General features: G+C 54.9%; 1 protein-coding gene across 7 annotated transcripts in view; it reads left to right on the forward strand.

The window, feature by feature from the left end:
- The first annotated feature begins 4,106 nt into the window (after window positions 1-4,106).
- KMT2D (lysine methyltransferase 2D) overlaps window positions 4,107-14,335 on the forward strand; it is a 36,523-nt gene continuing 26,294 nt past the window's right edge. For all 7 annotated transcript variants that reach the window (XM_028491368.1, XM_028491374.1, XM_028491371.1 and 4 more), the window contains exons 1-12: window positions 4,107-4,281; window positions 8,508-8,593; window positions 8,850-8,976; window positions 9,157-9,380; window positions 9,495-9,604; window positions 9,780-9,942; window positions 10,282-10,447; window positions 10,547-10,661; window positions 10,808-10,965; window positions 11,173-11,318; window positions 11,457-12,806; window positions 12,901-14,009. In XM_028491368.1, coding sequence (XP_028347169.1) covers window positions 8,545-8,593; window positions 8,850-8,976; window positions 9,157-9,380; window positions 9,495-9,604; window positions 9,780-9,942; window positions 10,282-10,447; window positions 10,547-10,661; window positions 10,808-10,965; window positions 11,173-11,318; window positions 11,457-12,806; window positions 12,901-14,009 — 3,717 coding nt within the window. In that variant the 5' untranslated portion in view covers window positions 4,107-4,281; window positions 8,508-8,544. The remainder of the gene's footprint in view (window positions 4,282-8,507; window positions 8,594-8,849; window positions 8,977-9,156; window positions 9,381-9,494; window positions 9,605-9,779; window positions 9,943-10,281; window positions 10,448-10,546; window positions 10,662-10,807; window positions 10,966-11,172; window positions 11,319-11,456; window positions 12,807-12,900; window positions 14,010-14,335) is intronic.

Below are 14,335 nucleotides of genomic sequence, written 5' to 3' on the forward strand. Positions count from 1 at the left end.
GTGGAGCTGGCTCCCTGGAGTGACAATGTATATATGCAAATAAACTGATTAATCTTTTTGTAGTTGACTTCTCTGTATCTGGGGAGAGCTCAGGGCCAATATCTCCTTTTCTAAGGAGTGATGACTATGGCCTTTGGTAGAGAATCAGGGTTACCTCTTTCCTCCTACCTTGTTCCTATTCCTTACTCCTCACTCATTCAGGACCATTACCCTAAGACTTACTACTTATCTTTCCCACCTTTCTTTTGGACGCTTCTCCTGCACAGGTAACCTATTGACTGCCACTCCCATCCAAATTTGTAGGCTCTCACAATCCCCTTAACTACAGAAACACCACCCTCTAGTGGCCAGCTGCCACATGCTGACATAGCTTCCCTTGCGGGGCCTTGGCATTTGCTGGAACTCAGAGAGGATAGGGTTTGGGTGGAGGAAGAAAGACCCTTGTTCTTAATGATGTAAGAATTGTGAAGTAGTGTGAAGGCAGGGACTAAAGTGTTATGATGATTTCAGCTTTTTAAGAGTTGAAGAAAGTAAGAAATAATGCCCCCGATCAATCCCCACTCCCCGCTCTCCATCTCCCCAAGTGCCTTTCATTAAAATGGATGTTCTTTGCTCCTTTCATACCTTTCACACCTTTGGAGTTGTGCTACCTTTTTTAGGTGTCAAAGGCTATTGCTTCTGCTCTTTCTTATTGACCCGCCAGCTCGGTAGGAGGATGGGTTTGGCTAGGAAAATTTGGTCCTACCTTCCTCTACCCCCCACCCCTCCCCAGCAGCCCTAGGGCCTAACTGGCCTCATACCTCCTCCAAGGACTTATAAGGGTTACCTGAATGGTACCCTTCACAGGAAGGGCATAAAGTTCTCCTGCCAGCTGGGGATGCACTCCTGCCAACTCTGTGAATGCACTTAGTTGGGGGAAAATGGACAAAATTTACGTGTGATTTTTAGCTGTGACCTTGTTATTGCCTGGCTCCAGGCTAGTTGGGCTTACAGTTGGGGATGACGGTTTGTCATGCTGGTTTTCAAAAGTCCTGCCAGCTGCTTTTGCATCTCTGATCTAGAATCTAAAAAGAAATAAGGGCTGCAGGAAGGAGCATATTCCAAAGAGCAATCTCTCGGGGGCTTAGGAGTCTCTTTAGGGTTGTAAACACCCTCTCTCCCTACACTAAAATTAGGTCCTTTTGTACATCTGACTTGGAATTCTCATTACGGGTACCTACACTCCTGCTGTTATTTCCATGAGGTCTGAGATAGAATAACAAATGTCTGAGGTTTTCTAGAAGTGTATCAAACAATCTCAAGGCCTGATAGTAGTAAAGAATAGTGGTTAATGGCTGGGTTAAAAGAGTTACTCTTCCACTTAGCTGTGTGACCTTGGGCAGACACTTAACCTCTCTGAGCCTCAGAACCTCTCTCAGTTTCTCCTTTATGAAGTGTAGTTAAACCTTCCTCATAGGACTGATGTGAGAATTAAACTGAAGTGATTTATGAAATACTTAGCATAGGTCCTCATACATAATAAACCCTTAAAAAATAGTGGCTATTGTGTTATTTGAGGTCTTTCTGGTGAGGGTCTGCCTCTCTGCCTCTGGGTGCAGAGTAGGGAGAGGCCTTCCATTTTCCAACTTCTGACTCTTGGTGAACTTATTCCACTACAGCTGGGACAGGTGTGGGGTCACTGCTGGACTTTTTTGCTGAAATAGACCTGAATGGTCAGTGAAGAGCGTATGTCAGTGTGTGGCTAGCACAGGACATATCTGATCCCTCCTCCTATGACTCTGGCCAGTAGGGATTTAGGTCTCCTGCACTGTCCAATATGAAAGCCACAAGTCACATATTACTATTTAATTTAGTTTTAAAATTAACTAAAATTAAAAGTTCCTCAGTTGCACCACCTACATTTCAAAGTGCTCAATAGCTACATGTGGCTAAACCATATTAGATAGTGTATAGTGCATTTCTATCATCGCAGAAAGTTTTATTGGACAGCACTGTAAACCCTTTCCCACAAAACAAGCCCTGCACCTGATTTGCCTGCCTCTTTCTCCACATCTTAAAAATAATAATAATAAAATAAATACATATATCTGAATACACACACATATCCCAGGAAAAACATGGCAATTGTTTTGCATCATGCATGGCTCAACTTCTCACTTCATGTGGTTTGTTGAGCAATTTTACCTATTTCAGTCTCAATCTCTTCATCTGTAACATGGACGTAATTACATGTAATTCATAACAAGGGTGAGGAATAACTAAGAATATATAAAGTATCTAGCACATTTGTTAATTTGTCACCTCCTGTCCATCCCGTGGATAGAGTTAATGCAGAGAAGTCATTTCCAATCCCTTCTCATCCAGACTAATGGGGGGGGGGGGCGGAGCCTGTATGCTGGGATCTTGTCTAGAATAACAGTACTCCGGCCAGGTAGCAGCAAGGCTACAAGTTACATGCTCTCTAAAAAGGGGTTACATGTTTACTAAGAAGGGGGACACAGGCCCTGAAGATTAGGAAAGAAGGACTGGGGCTGGGGGTGGGAGCACCCAGCAAAGGAGGGGAAACTCTACATTTATGTTTTGATGGGTGAGGTGATTGTGGGTGCACTAACAGTCCTCTTTCCTCTCGAGGGGATTTGAGAGTCAGAAGGAACGACTAGGGACTCGTTCCGTTTTTCTTCAGGCCCCCGAACGTGGCAGGAACCCACCCTTTGCAGCGCCAGGCGCCGTGCCTCACTTTCTCCATTTGCGGACTCCAGTTCCCAGGATGCAGAGCAGCGGCCAACCTCCTGGCTCTTCTTCCATCCCCCTCCCGGGAAAGATTGCTCCTGGTCAAGCAAGAGGCAGCTGGAGTTTCAGGGGCTGATAACTCCAGGGAAACGGAATTAGAAAGTGCCCGGAGTCCTAGTTTTACTAGCCGGGCGGTAAAGGAGGCAATTCTAGGGCCGGGTCGAAGAGGAGGGGGGCTTCTTTCCCACGTGTCTGCACAGCGGCTGGCCCGGCGCAGTCGGGGTTAACCCGTGGCGGAGGGATCCCTCAGCGTGTGCGTAGAACTGCAAAGTCACAGCCTTTCCTCCGAGAGGGCCAGATCCCTCCGCCGCTCCGCTCCAACACAAAATAGGGCCGCGTCTTCTCCTTTCTCCCCCTTCTGGAGTGGGGTTCACCAGGCAAAAGGGCCACCCGGATCTCGCGCCGGAGGCTTCCTGAATCTCCACGACCATTGCCGAGATCTCGGGCCAGGAAATAGCCCCTTCGCAGGAACCACCCTACCGGCCGAACAGGAGGCGGAGGGGGGGGAGGCGGAGCGGCGCCGCGCTGCACTACTTTCCTCTCCGGTTGCAAATGGCTGCCTCGTTCCCCACTTTCCGCTCAGTTTCCTGACCCCCCGGCGCCGGGAGCCGGGGTTGGGCCATGCACCTCTAGGCCCCCCGCGATCGCAGCCAGCCGGGGGTCGAGGGGGTGCCGCCGATCAGAGCCGGCCAGGCCGGGGGCGGGGCAGCTCCTGAGGCCAGAGGGGAAGGGAGGCGAGCGCAGGGCCTGGAGCGGCCGGAGGGGAGCGGGCAGAGGGCTCGCACCGCCCGCCCCTTCCTCTTCCTCGCCCACCTACCCTCCTCCCTTCCCCGGGGGGAGCAGAAGGTGGGGGGCTCGAAGCCGCCGAGGGCGAGCGCTCGGGGTCGAGGAGCCCGGCGCTGGGGTGTGTGTCAGGTTCAGCTCCGCGGCCCCGCCGGCTCCGTGTCGCCGTAGCTCGCGCGGCCCCGGGGCGCCGGCCCGAGCGGGGAGAGGGGCTCGGCGCTCCTGCGAGGGTCTCACGTTCCATCCGGGCCCGGCGCGGGGCGGCGCGGCATTCCTTCCGGGCTGCTGGGGAGGCGCCTCGACGTTCCATCTGGAGAGCCTCGACGTTCCGCCCGAGCCCGGTGCGGGCGGCCGGGGCGCTGGCCCGGCCCTAGGACTGAGAGGCCGCCCGGCGACGCGGATGCGGATCCTGCTCGCCCAAGATCAAAGCCACCGGTGCTCTCTTTGTGTCCGCTCGGGATTCGCCGCCCAGGGGCTGTCCATGGAAACCTAAACTGCTGGAACCCGAGGCAGAGAACCCTTCTTTGGCTTCTTGCTTTTTTGGGGCGGGGGAGGGTGGCCACTCCGACCTGGATTTACCGTTCTTGGCCCCCCTAAGCCCCCCCGTGCGGGGGGCGGCTGTGATCGCTCTGGCGGTTGGAGGTCGGGGAGCGGCCCGGGCTCTGGCCATGTTCTCGGATGAGGATTTCTGGATCGCCCTGTGAAGAGGTGAGTGAAGTCCGCCCGGCCAGGGCCCAGAAAGGGTTGGACTGGGGGCATAGCCAGATGGACTATCTTGGCCGGAGCTGGCCTGTAGGTTGGAGAAAGGGGTGCCAGAGCTGAAGTGGGTTCTTTTGGCAGGGTCTGTCAAGGGAACCCGAGCCAGTCGCCAGAGCACAACCGAGGCCTGGTGTCCTGGGGTGTGCCTCTTTAAAGACTGGGGGGTTCAGGGAACCACGGGAGTTTGGGAACCTGGCCAGAAAGCCTCTCTGCCTGTTTATTTTTGTGTTGGGGGGAGCTCTACCAAACTAGGACCCAAGCCCTGATGCCAGCACCAATCCCAGTCAGCTGCTTCTCCTTCAGGGTTCCTTGTGGGCCTTGGGAATAGAACAACTTGGGAGCGGGGGTAGGGTGGCACTGCCAGGTCCGATTTACTGCCAGGTTGGACTTTAAGGTTGCTCTTGTCCATCCGGGCACCCAGAGCGGTCTTTGGGAGACTCAGGGAACCCTAGGTCCTTCACTAGGCCTTATTTCACTGTGCAAAGGGGAGAGTGTGTGGAAACTGACCATTGTGATGAAGGGGTGGCCGGGGCAAGAAGGAGGCGGGGCTGGGGGCAGCTGTGGCCTTGCTGTTCAACTTTCAACTACCCCTGCCTGGCAGAGTGACCCCAGCGAGGCCTAGTGCTGTCTTAGCCTGCTTTGCCTCCCCTCCTCTCCGGATGGACATAATCTCTAGGGGATTATAGAGGAGGCCGTTGAGATTTGCTCCCTGCGAATGTGGGCTGCAAAAAAATGGCTTTTGTCTCCCGCTTTCTCTGGGCCTGGTGTGGAGAGCTGGTTGCCCATAAGTCCCTGGCCAATCTTGCAGGCCCCTCCCAGACCTCTCCAACCTTTTTCAATCAGGGAATGTTAACTGGTCGTCTGATCCTGTCCCAACTCTGCAGAATAGGGGGGCCTATATCTCTTTGGAGGAGAAGTGACCTGATCAGAGCTGTGTCTGCTGAAGCCAGTGTTTTCAGCCCTGGCAGGAGGTGTTGGGGAGAAGTGGTGTGTATGTGACTGCACGAAGGGTGCAGCATGAGCCTCATGCCTCTGACCCTGGGCTGGGACAGCCCCTCTCACAGCTGTCATGCTGCCCAGCAGGGATTTGGCTGGTGTATTTTGCTCCCTCACTCTACTCCCTCCACCATACGTAGGCTAGACCTCTTTGAGCCTGGTCTTGGAAAGGAGAAAATAGGGGTTTGCCCTTGAAAGATTTCTGGGTGGTAATCCTGAGGTGAGAGGTGGCACAGGGGTGCCGGAATGAGGCTAGCTGTCGCCCATGCTGTCTGCCCTTGCCTCCTGTGGAGGGCCTCTCCTGTTGTCTGTCCTTGAAGAACTTCCTTAGGAGATACCTCTCCTTGTTAGCTGTGGCTGACCCTAGGATGACCCAGGGGGTAGTCCGGAGGGTCTACAGGGCCACTGTTGCCATTTGGATTCTTCCCTGGAGGGCCAACCCAAAATGGGGGTGGGGAGAGGTGTGGTTTGAGTCTCAGGCTGGGAACCAGGAAGTCCTGAGTCCTACAGAAGAGCTGTTCACTCAAGGGCCTGCTTCAGCCTTTCACCTCTCCAAGCCTCCATTTCCCCTTTGGCTGGGAAAATGGAGTTAAAGCTTTTGGTCTGGGATGGAGGCAGGGAGGAAGGTGGGTTGAGATGAATCCCTGCTTTTTTCCTTGCTGTTCTGGGCCTCTTCGGCCTAGGATTAAGGGGACCCACCACGGTTTTACTCCCTAGATCTGTATTTCTCTGGGATCCCTAGTTCCCCTGAGGAAGGCTGGCCAGGCATTACCCCAGTTTAGATCCAGGGAAAAAACCCTTGGTGTGTATGTGTGGTTTCTGGCTGTGAATGATGGGACGGGGGAACCTATGGTCTTTATTTGTTTAGATCTGTTTAAGGAGGGGGCCTGACAACTGGCACTCAGCATTGGGGTGCAGGCGCTAGGCTGCAGGGTAGTGAAATGGGGCTTCTTGGAAGTGCCTCTAGATTCTTTTTCCTCAGCTTGGAGGACACTCAACCTTTTGCTTATCTCTCATCTTCCATGGTGCCATGAATGAGGCTGCAGCTTTGGAGGATGTTGGTACTGTTTCCCAAGGCTAGACGAAGGTGGTTTCTGTAGCTCCCCAAGCAGTGCCAGCATTACCAGCTTGAGAGGGCTGCGCTTGGGGGAGGGCGGAGGAATTTGTCCCTCTGGCCTTGTGTGAGGCAGTCCTCCTCCCACCCACTGTACTATCACTGTTGCTTTTCATTTCTTGCTGTTTGTGACTCCTTTAGCCTTAACTTTGAGAGCACAACAGTTGGAAGATCTTGGCGGCATTTAGTGGTAAGGTACAGCAAAAGTTGCACACATTTAGGAAACTTTGAAGCCTTCTGGGTGTGGTCAGGCCTTGAATGACGAGCCTGGCTGGTGCCCTGACCTCCAACCCCTAATTCACATAGGAGGCTTCTAGGCGGCCCCTTGAAGTTCCAGAGCAGCTTTTCTGTGGGCTGGCTAGATGACCACCCTGCTTTCCTTTCAGGTGTGATTGTGTGGGTGGCAGGTTTGGTAAAGAGATGATCTGGGAATAGAGGTAACAGGTATCAAGTGATATCTTACTTTCCCAATCTAGTAGAGTCTAATAGTGCGAGGGGGAAAAAAGTAAAATAAAATTTCCCTTCCTGTGACATGTTACATGAGGCCCACTGCCAGTCTCTGGAAATGGAGTGTTAGCTCAGGGAAAGAGGACTGATAATGTGGTTCTTAGGTAATTGATTTATGGATCCTGGGCACCTTTGAGGGTTCCCCACTGTCTCATCTGCCCCAGTCACTCAACCGCAAGTGGCTGACTGGGGTATTTGGTTTGGGAAGAGAGGCTTGTCCTTACTAAGATTGGTGTGGTCCCTCTGGTTAAGCAAGAGGAGTGGAGAAGGTGAGAGATACAGTTCTCAAACTTTTATTTAGAGTTTTGTTTTAGGGATTCCCCTCTACCTTCTGTAGGAAAACTATACTCTTGTTTCTCTGCTTAAGCCCCTACCCTTCCCACTAAGAGCTGTTTACACCTGTCCTTTTCTCCCTTCTTCTATAGGACCTCTTTCCTCTTCCTCAGCTCTGTAATTCTTATTCTTTACTTCTCTCTTTTTTGTACTGTGTTTAGTTTTATCTGAGGTTTAGGAAAATATACCCAAAGGTGTGGGTCTTGGCCTTCTTAGGTATAACTTTAATGTGTTTCATTTGGCTCTGGGATAGGCAGGCATATCTTAGAAGAGGGGACCGTTACCCGCCACCCCCATAGTGTGTGTGGAAACCGTGCTTGACGGAAGAGGAAGGAAGCTACTTTGCTCTGTCCTGCCCCGTTTAGAACAGCTCCAAGTGGTGGTGTGCTTCCTGAGACTACAACTCCCAGCATGCCTAGCCTCAGGCCTGGCTACACATGCTCAGTGACTCTTAAGGCCCACTTCTGTTAACAACTAGGGACATCTGAGGAGGAAGGGCTGTTGGCGTTGCTAAGGGTAACGACCTGAGGCCTTCAGGCTGGGTGAGATCCTGAGCTCAGTCATGGCAAGGATCAGGGGGTGGGTCTGAGCTGGATTGAGTTGGGCAGTGGGTGGAAATTGGGGAGTTTCTTCTGTTGTGATTGGGATGTTCTGGTTGAAACCACAGGAGATGGGGGAGATCCGTTCAGAGGTGGGCATTAGTTCCAGTAATGTGTTCTACGTCCTGCAAGACCCCAGGGAGAGGGATTTCGGCTGGACTCAGACTTCTTGTTATGACTGCCCCTGGGTTGGCACTGAAAGGCCTCTAGGATGGTAGCTGACTTAAGACCTGAGGAAAAAGTCCAAGGGATAGGGCCCACCAGAAGCCAAGAACTCAGTCACGAGGCAAAGAGTGATACTAGATGTAGATTGTATGTGCTTCTTGTTGAATGCTATTGTCCTGGGAACTCTTAGACAGGAGGTGGGAGGTGGGAAAGGGGACTGGATCCTCTCAGAATTCAGAGTAGGAGAAAGTGGTCTGTGTTTATCTGGGGAGGAAGTAGGCAGTGGGACAACGGTTGGGGAGAAGGACTTTCCTTGTCATTAGTGCAGGAATTTGTAGGTATGGCTTTGCTCTGATTTCTGTAGGGTCTAGATAACATTAGATGCCTTCTTCCTAGGATTTGGGGGAAAGTGTTTAGTGGGAAGACTTACTAGACAAATAGATATCTCTTGGGTCTGACAGGTCTCCCCGAGAGGGCCCTGCCCAGTCGGAGAGAGGGATGGACAGCCCGAAGCCGCCTGGTGAGGATAAAGATTCAGAACCAGCAGGTGAGTAGGGCACATTCTGGGTTGGCTTGGCAGCTTTCTGTTCTACCCAGACAATCTTAGATTTCTGGTCCTAGCACAAGGACAGGAGCTAAGTCCATCTAATAGGTAATTGAAGGACTTTGTTCTTTGGGACAAAAGTTGAAATGCCATCACTGTTATCCACCAAGGGTTTTGGATAATCTCATGGGTCTGATGAGTGGACTAGTATTAAATAGAGGATAATGGCTGATGCACACTTCTCTGTCTGTTCATTCAGCTGATGGACCTGCAGCCTCCGAGGAGTCAGGTGCCACTGAGCCAGACCTTCCCAAACCACATGTGGGGGAGGGCTCTGTGCCCAGTTCTGGGGGTCCCAGGCTTCAGGAGCCTCCCCAGGACTGCAGGTAACTAGTTTGGGGAAATGAGGATGTAAGGACATATGAGGATTTGATTTGAGAGTCTGGGGCTTTCAAGGTGGAAAATTTAGGAAAATGAGTGGGAAGCATAGGTGTGCAAGTCATGGGGTTGTTTAGGGGTACCTGTGGGCAGGGGCCAGCGTGGTGCTGATGCTTGTGTGTTCACAGTGGGGGTCCAATGCGGCGTTGTGCTCTCTGTAACTGCGGGGAGCCCAGTCTACATGGGCAGCGGGAGCTACGGCGCTTTGAGTTGCCATTTGACTGGCCCCGGTGTCCAGTGGTGTCCCCTGGGGGGAACCCAGGGCCCAGTGAGGGAGTGCTGCCCAGTGAGGACCTATCACAGATTGGTTTCCCTGAGGGCCTGACACCTGCCCACCTAGGAGAACCTGGAGGTAAGTGAAGGGAAGTGGGGTAGCTGACTTGGGCAGGAAACGGGGAAGGGGCTGAGTGGTCCTGAAGCAGTGATGACGTTCTTGTTAACTCTTTCCCCCTTTCCCCCTATGAAGGGTCCTGCTGGGCTCACCATTGGTGTGCTGCGTGGTCGGCAGGCGTGTGGGGGCAGGAGGGCCCAGAACTATGTGGTGTGGACAAGGCCATCTTCTCAGGGATCTCACAGGTGGGGCCGGGCCAGGGGATTGCGTAGGCCCAGGGCAGGGTGGGCAGGGCTGGTGGGCTTCCGAGAGTCAGGGTGGAATGCGAAGGGCAGGGGGCATACTGGGACAGAGCCAGTGCCTGACGTGTTGTTCTGGAGAGAGCTGGCTAGCACTGAGGCTTTGTCTCCACCCTGGCAGCGCTGTTCCCACTGCACCAGACTCGGTGCCTCCATCCCTTGCCGCTCGCCTGGATGTCCACGTCTTTACCACTTCCCCTGTGCAACTGCCAGCGGTTCCTTTTTATCCATGAAAACACTGCAGCTGCTATGCCCGGAGCACAGTGAGGGGGCCACACATCTGGGTGAGAAGTCCTCCCCTTTGGACGTAGGGCAAATGAGGGTCCAAGGGTGCTGGGGGTTTTGTACTCTGCAGAGCACTCAGAAGTCTACAATTACATACTGTCGGTCTGCCCCACTAAAATACGTGTGGACTTTGTGAGTGCAGGGGCTTTGCCTGTCTTGTTTAGCATGGTGTCTGCAGTGCCTAGAGCAGTGCCTGGCATATATTAGGCAGACACTTAGTAACTATTTGTTATTCGTTCATTCTGTGTCTGTGGAATGCCTGTTATGTAGACAGCACTGTGCCGAGTCCTGTAAGGAATCCATAGCTGACCTGTGTCCTCTGTCCCTTCCCACTGCAGAGGAGGCTCGCTGTGCAGTATGTGAGGGGCCAGGGGAATTGTGTGACCTGTTCTTCTGTACCAGCTGTGGGCATCACTATCACGGGGCCTGCCTGGACACTGCTCTGACTGCCCGCAAGCGTGCTGGCTGGCAGTGCCCTGAATGCAAAGTGTGCCAAGCTTGCAGGTAAGAGTGGGAGGGCAGGAGAGAACCTTAGGCAAAGCACAGGTTAAGGTTGAAAATGAGGGCAAGGAGGACCCTGTTATGTGCCCTGTGCCCCTGCAGGAAACCTGGGAATGACTCTAAGATGTTGGTCTGTGAGACATGTGACAAAGGATACCATACCTTCTGCCTGAAACCACCTATGGAGGAACTGCCTGCTCACTCTTGGAAGTGCAAGGTGAGTGTCCCCTGATCCTCCTGCCTTACTCTCCCTAAGTCTGCGTCCTACAGCCTCCCAAGTTCCTCTGTTGTGACGAGTCCTGTGTTCTCCTCCAGTCTCTGGCTGTCTGACAAGTGCCCATTTTGCCCGTTCCCTTCCCCTAGGCATGCCGGGTATGCCGGGCCTGTGGGGCAGGCTCAGCAGAGCTGAACCCCAACTCTGAGTGGTTTGAGAACTACTCGCTCTGTCACCGCTGTCACAAAGCCCAGGGAGGACAGCCTGTCAGTTCTGTTGCTGAGCAGCACCCCCCGGTCTGTAGCAGGTAAGTGGTGTGGACTGGCAGAGATCGGGCTGGGGGATCGGAAGTACTGAGATTGGCAGGGCTCGTGTTAAAGCAAGCTGACTTGGAGAGGAGGGCCCTCAGGTGGGCAGTACAATCCATAGCATTCGTGCCTCGCCCCAGTGTGCTCTCGTGAGGAGCTGATAGCTGATGAGAGCCATGGTGCCTGCTCCCCTGTACCCTCTGCAGATTCTCACCCCCAGAGCCTGGCGATACCCCCACTGATGAGCCCGATGCTCTGTACGTTGCATGCCAAGGGCAGCCAAAGGGTGGGCACGTGACCTCTATGCAACCCAAGGAACCGGGGCCCCTGCAATGTGAAGCCAAACCACTAGGTGAGTAGGGTTTGAGGGTCCCTGAAAGTAATCCCCTTCTATCGTGTGGCAAGGGACAGTTTCTGCTTTGCCCCAGACCCTGTACTTTCTGTGGAGTGCAGCTGAACTAGGTAGGAGCATAGTGTGTTATGTCTGCAGGTAGAGAAGGGGCCCAACTTGAGCCCCAGTTGGAGGCCTCCCTAAATGAGGAGATGCCACTGCTGCCCCCACCTGAGGAGTCGCCCCTGTCCCCGCCACCTGAGGAATCACCCACATCCCCGCCGCCTGAGGCATCGCGCCTGTCCCCACCGCCTGAGGACTCACCCCTCTCTCCACCGCCTGAGGAGTCTCCTCTGTCTCCCCCACCTGAGGCATCACCTTTTTCTCCACTGGAGGAGTCACCCTTCTCTCCCCCAGAGGAGTCCCCCCCATCTCCCCCGCTTGAGACACCCTTATCCCCACCGCCTGAAGCATCACCTCTGTCACCACCATTTGAAGAGTCTCCCCTGTCCCCGCCACCGGAGGAATTGCCTACCTCCCCACCACCTGAAGCATCGCGCCTGTTCCCACCACCTGAGGAGTCACCCATGTCCCCTCCACCTGAAGAGTCGCCCATGTCTCCACCACCTGAGGCATCTTGTCTGTTCCCACCATTTGAAGAATCTCCCCTGTCCCCTCCACCAGAGGAGTCTCCTCTCTCCCCACCACCTGAGGCATCACGCCTGTCCCCACCACCTGAGGACTCACCCATGTCCCCGCCACCTGAAGACTCGCCTATGTCCCCCCCGCCTGAGGTATCACGCCTGTCTCCCCTGCCTGAGGTGTCACGCCTGTCCCCACCACCTGAGGAATCTCCCCTGTCCCCACCACCTGAGGAGTCTCCCACATCCCCGCCACCTGAGGCTTCACGCCTGTCCCCACCGCCTGAGGACTCACCCACGTCCCCGCCACCTGAAGACTCACCTGCTTCCCTGCCACCGGAGGACTTGCTTATGTCCCTACCCCTGGAGGAGTCACCCCTATCGCCACTGCCTGAGGAACTGCGACTCTGCCCCCGGCCCGAGGAGCCGCGCCTGTCCCCTGCGCCGCAGGAGCCGCGCCCGTCCCCTGCGCCCGAGGAGCCTCGTTTGTCTCCTGTGCCCCAGGAGCCGCGTCCGTCCCCTGCGTCCGAGGAGCCGCGCCCGTCCCCTGCACCTGAGGAGCTGCATCTGTCCTCCCAGCCTGAGGAGCCGCGCCTGTCCCCCGCGCCTGAGGAGCCGCAGTTGTCCCCAGTGCCCGAGGAGCCGCGCCTGTCCCCTCGCCCTGAAGGGCCCCCTGAGGAGCCAGGCCTATGCCCTGCACCTGAGGAATTGCCTTCGTTCCTCCCACCTGGGGAGCCACCCTTATCCCCTTTGCTTGGAGAGCCGGCCCTGTCTGAGCCTGGGGAGCCACCTCTGTCCCCTCTGCCTGAGGAGCTGCCGTTGTCCCCATCTGGGGAGCCATCTTTGTCACCTCAGCTGATGCCACCAGGTACGGGGCTGTTAGTACCCGCTTACTCTGGGACAGTCTTAACTCTTTATGGCACATCTAATCTAAGAGCCTCTCTTTATTTCTTTCTCTCCAGATCCTCTTCCTCCTCCGCTCTCACCCATTATCACAGCTGTGGCCCCGCCGGCCCTGTCTCCTTTGGGAGAGTTAGAGTACCCCTTTGGTGCCAAAGGGGACAGTGACCCTGAGTCGCCATTGGCTGCCCCCATCCTAGAGACACCTATCAGCCCTCCACCAGAAGCTAACTGCACTGACCCTGAGCCTGTACCCCCTATGATCCTTCCCCCATCTCCAGGCTCCCCGGTAGGACCGGCCTCTCCCGTGCTGATGGAGCCCCTTCCCCCTCGATGTTCCCCGCTCCTCCAGCATTCCCTGCCTCCCCCAAACTCCCCTCCTTCCCAGTGCTCTCCCCCTGCTCTGCCACTGTCTCTTCCTTCCCCACTGAGTCCCATGCGGAAGGCAGTGCAGGTCTCAGATGAGGCTGAGCCACATGAGATGGAGACTGAGAAAGCCCCAGAACCTGAGTGCCCAGCCTTGGAACCCAGCCCTACTAGTCCTCTCCCCTCTCCCATGGGGAACCTTTCCTGCCCTGCACCCAGCCCTGCCCCAGCCCTGGATGACTTCTCTGGCCTGGGGGAAGATACAGCCCCTCTGGATGGGACTGACACTCCTGGATCACAGCCAGAGGCCGGACAGACCCCTGGCAGTTTGGCTAGTGAACTTAAGGGTTCCCCTGTGCTCCTGGACCCCGAGGAGCTGGCCCCTGTGACCCCTATGGAGGTCTATGGCCCAGAATGCAAGCAGGCAGGGCAGGGCTCACCCTGTGAAGAGCAAGAGGAGCCACGTGCACCAGTGGCCCCTACCCCACCTACTCTCATCAAATCTGACATCGTTAATGAGATCTCCAATCTGAGCCAGGGCGATGCCAGTGCCAGTTTTCCTGGCTCAGAGCCCCTGCTGGGCTCTCCCGACCCCGAGGGGGGTGGCTCCTTGTCCATGGAGCTGGGGGTATCTACAGATGTTAGTCCAGCCCGAGATGAGGGCTCCCTGCGACTTTGTACGGATTCGCTGCCAGAGACTGATGACTCGCTGTTGTGTGATGCTGGGACAGCTATCGGAGGAGGCAAAGCGGAGGGGGACAAGGGGAGGCGGCGCAGCTCCCCGGCTCGTTCCCGCATCAAACAGGTAAGGGGCTATCCAGCCACTGGATGTGCTTGGTGTCATGCCACTGTCAGAGGTATAGTCCTGTGTCACTGATACCTTCCTACCTGGCTTATTGAATCCTGGACTGTCAGAGATCCTTGAGTGCATCTTCTTATTTTATCAAGGAGAGTACTGATACATAGGGGGACGTGACTTGCCCAGTTTCATGGTAACTCAGCCATAGAATCGGGACTAGAAACTCAGGTCTCTCAAGCCAGTACTTTTTCTTGCTGTACCACGTTGACCACTCTTCTTGGAAGGTGGGGAGTGGTTTGGACCAGAGTTACCTACCTGTTGCTATCTGAGAG

The sequence above is a fragment of the Physeter macrocephalus genome, chromosome 6 (assembly GCF_002837175.3).
Source record: "Physeter macrocephalus isolate SW-GA chromosome 6, ASM283717v5, whole genome shotgun sequence".
NCBI classification, from domain to species: Eukaryota; Metazoa; Chordata; class Mammalia; order Artiodactyla; family Physeteridae; genus Physeter; species Physeter macrocephalus.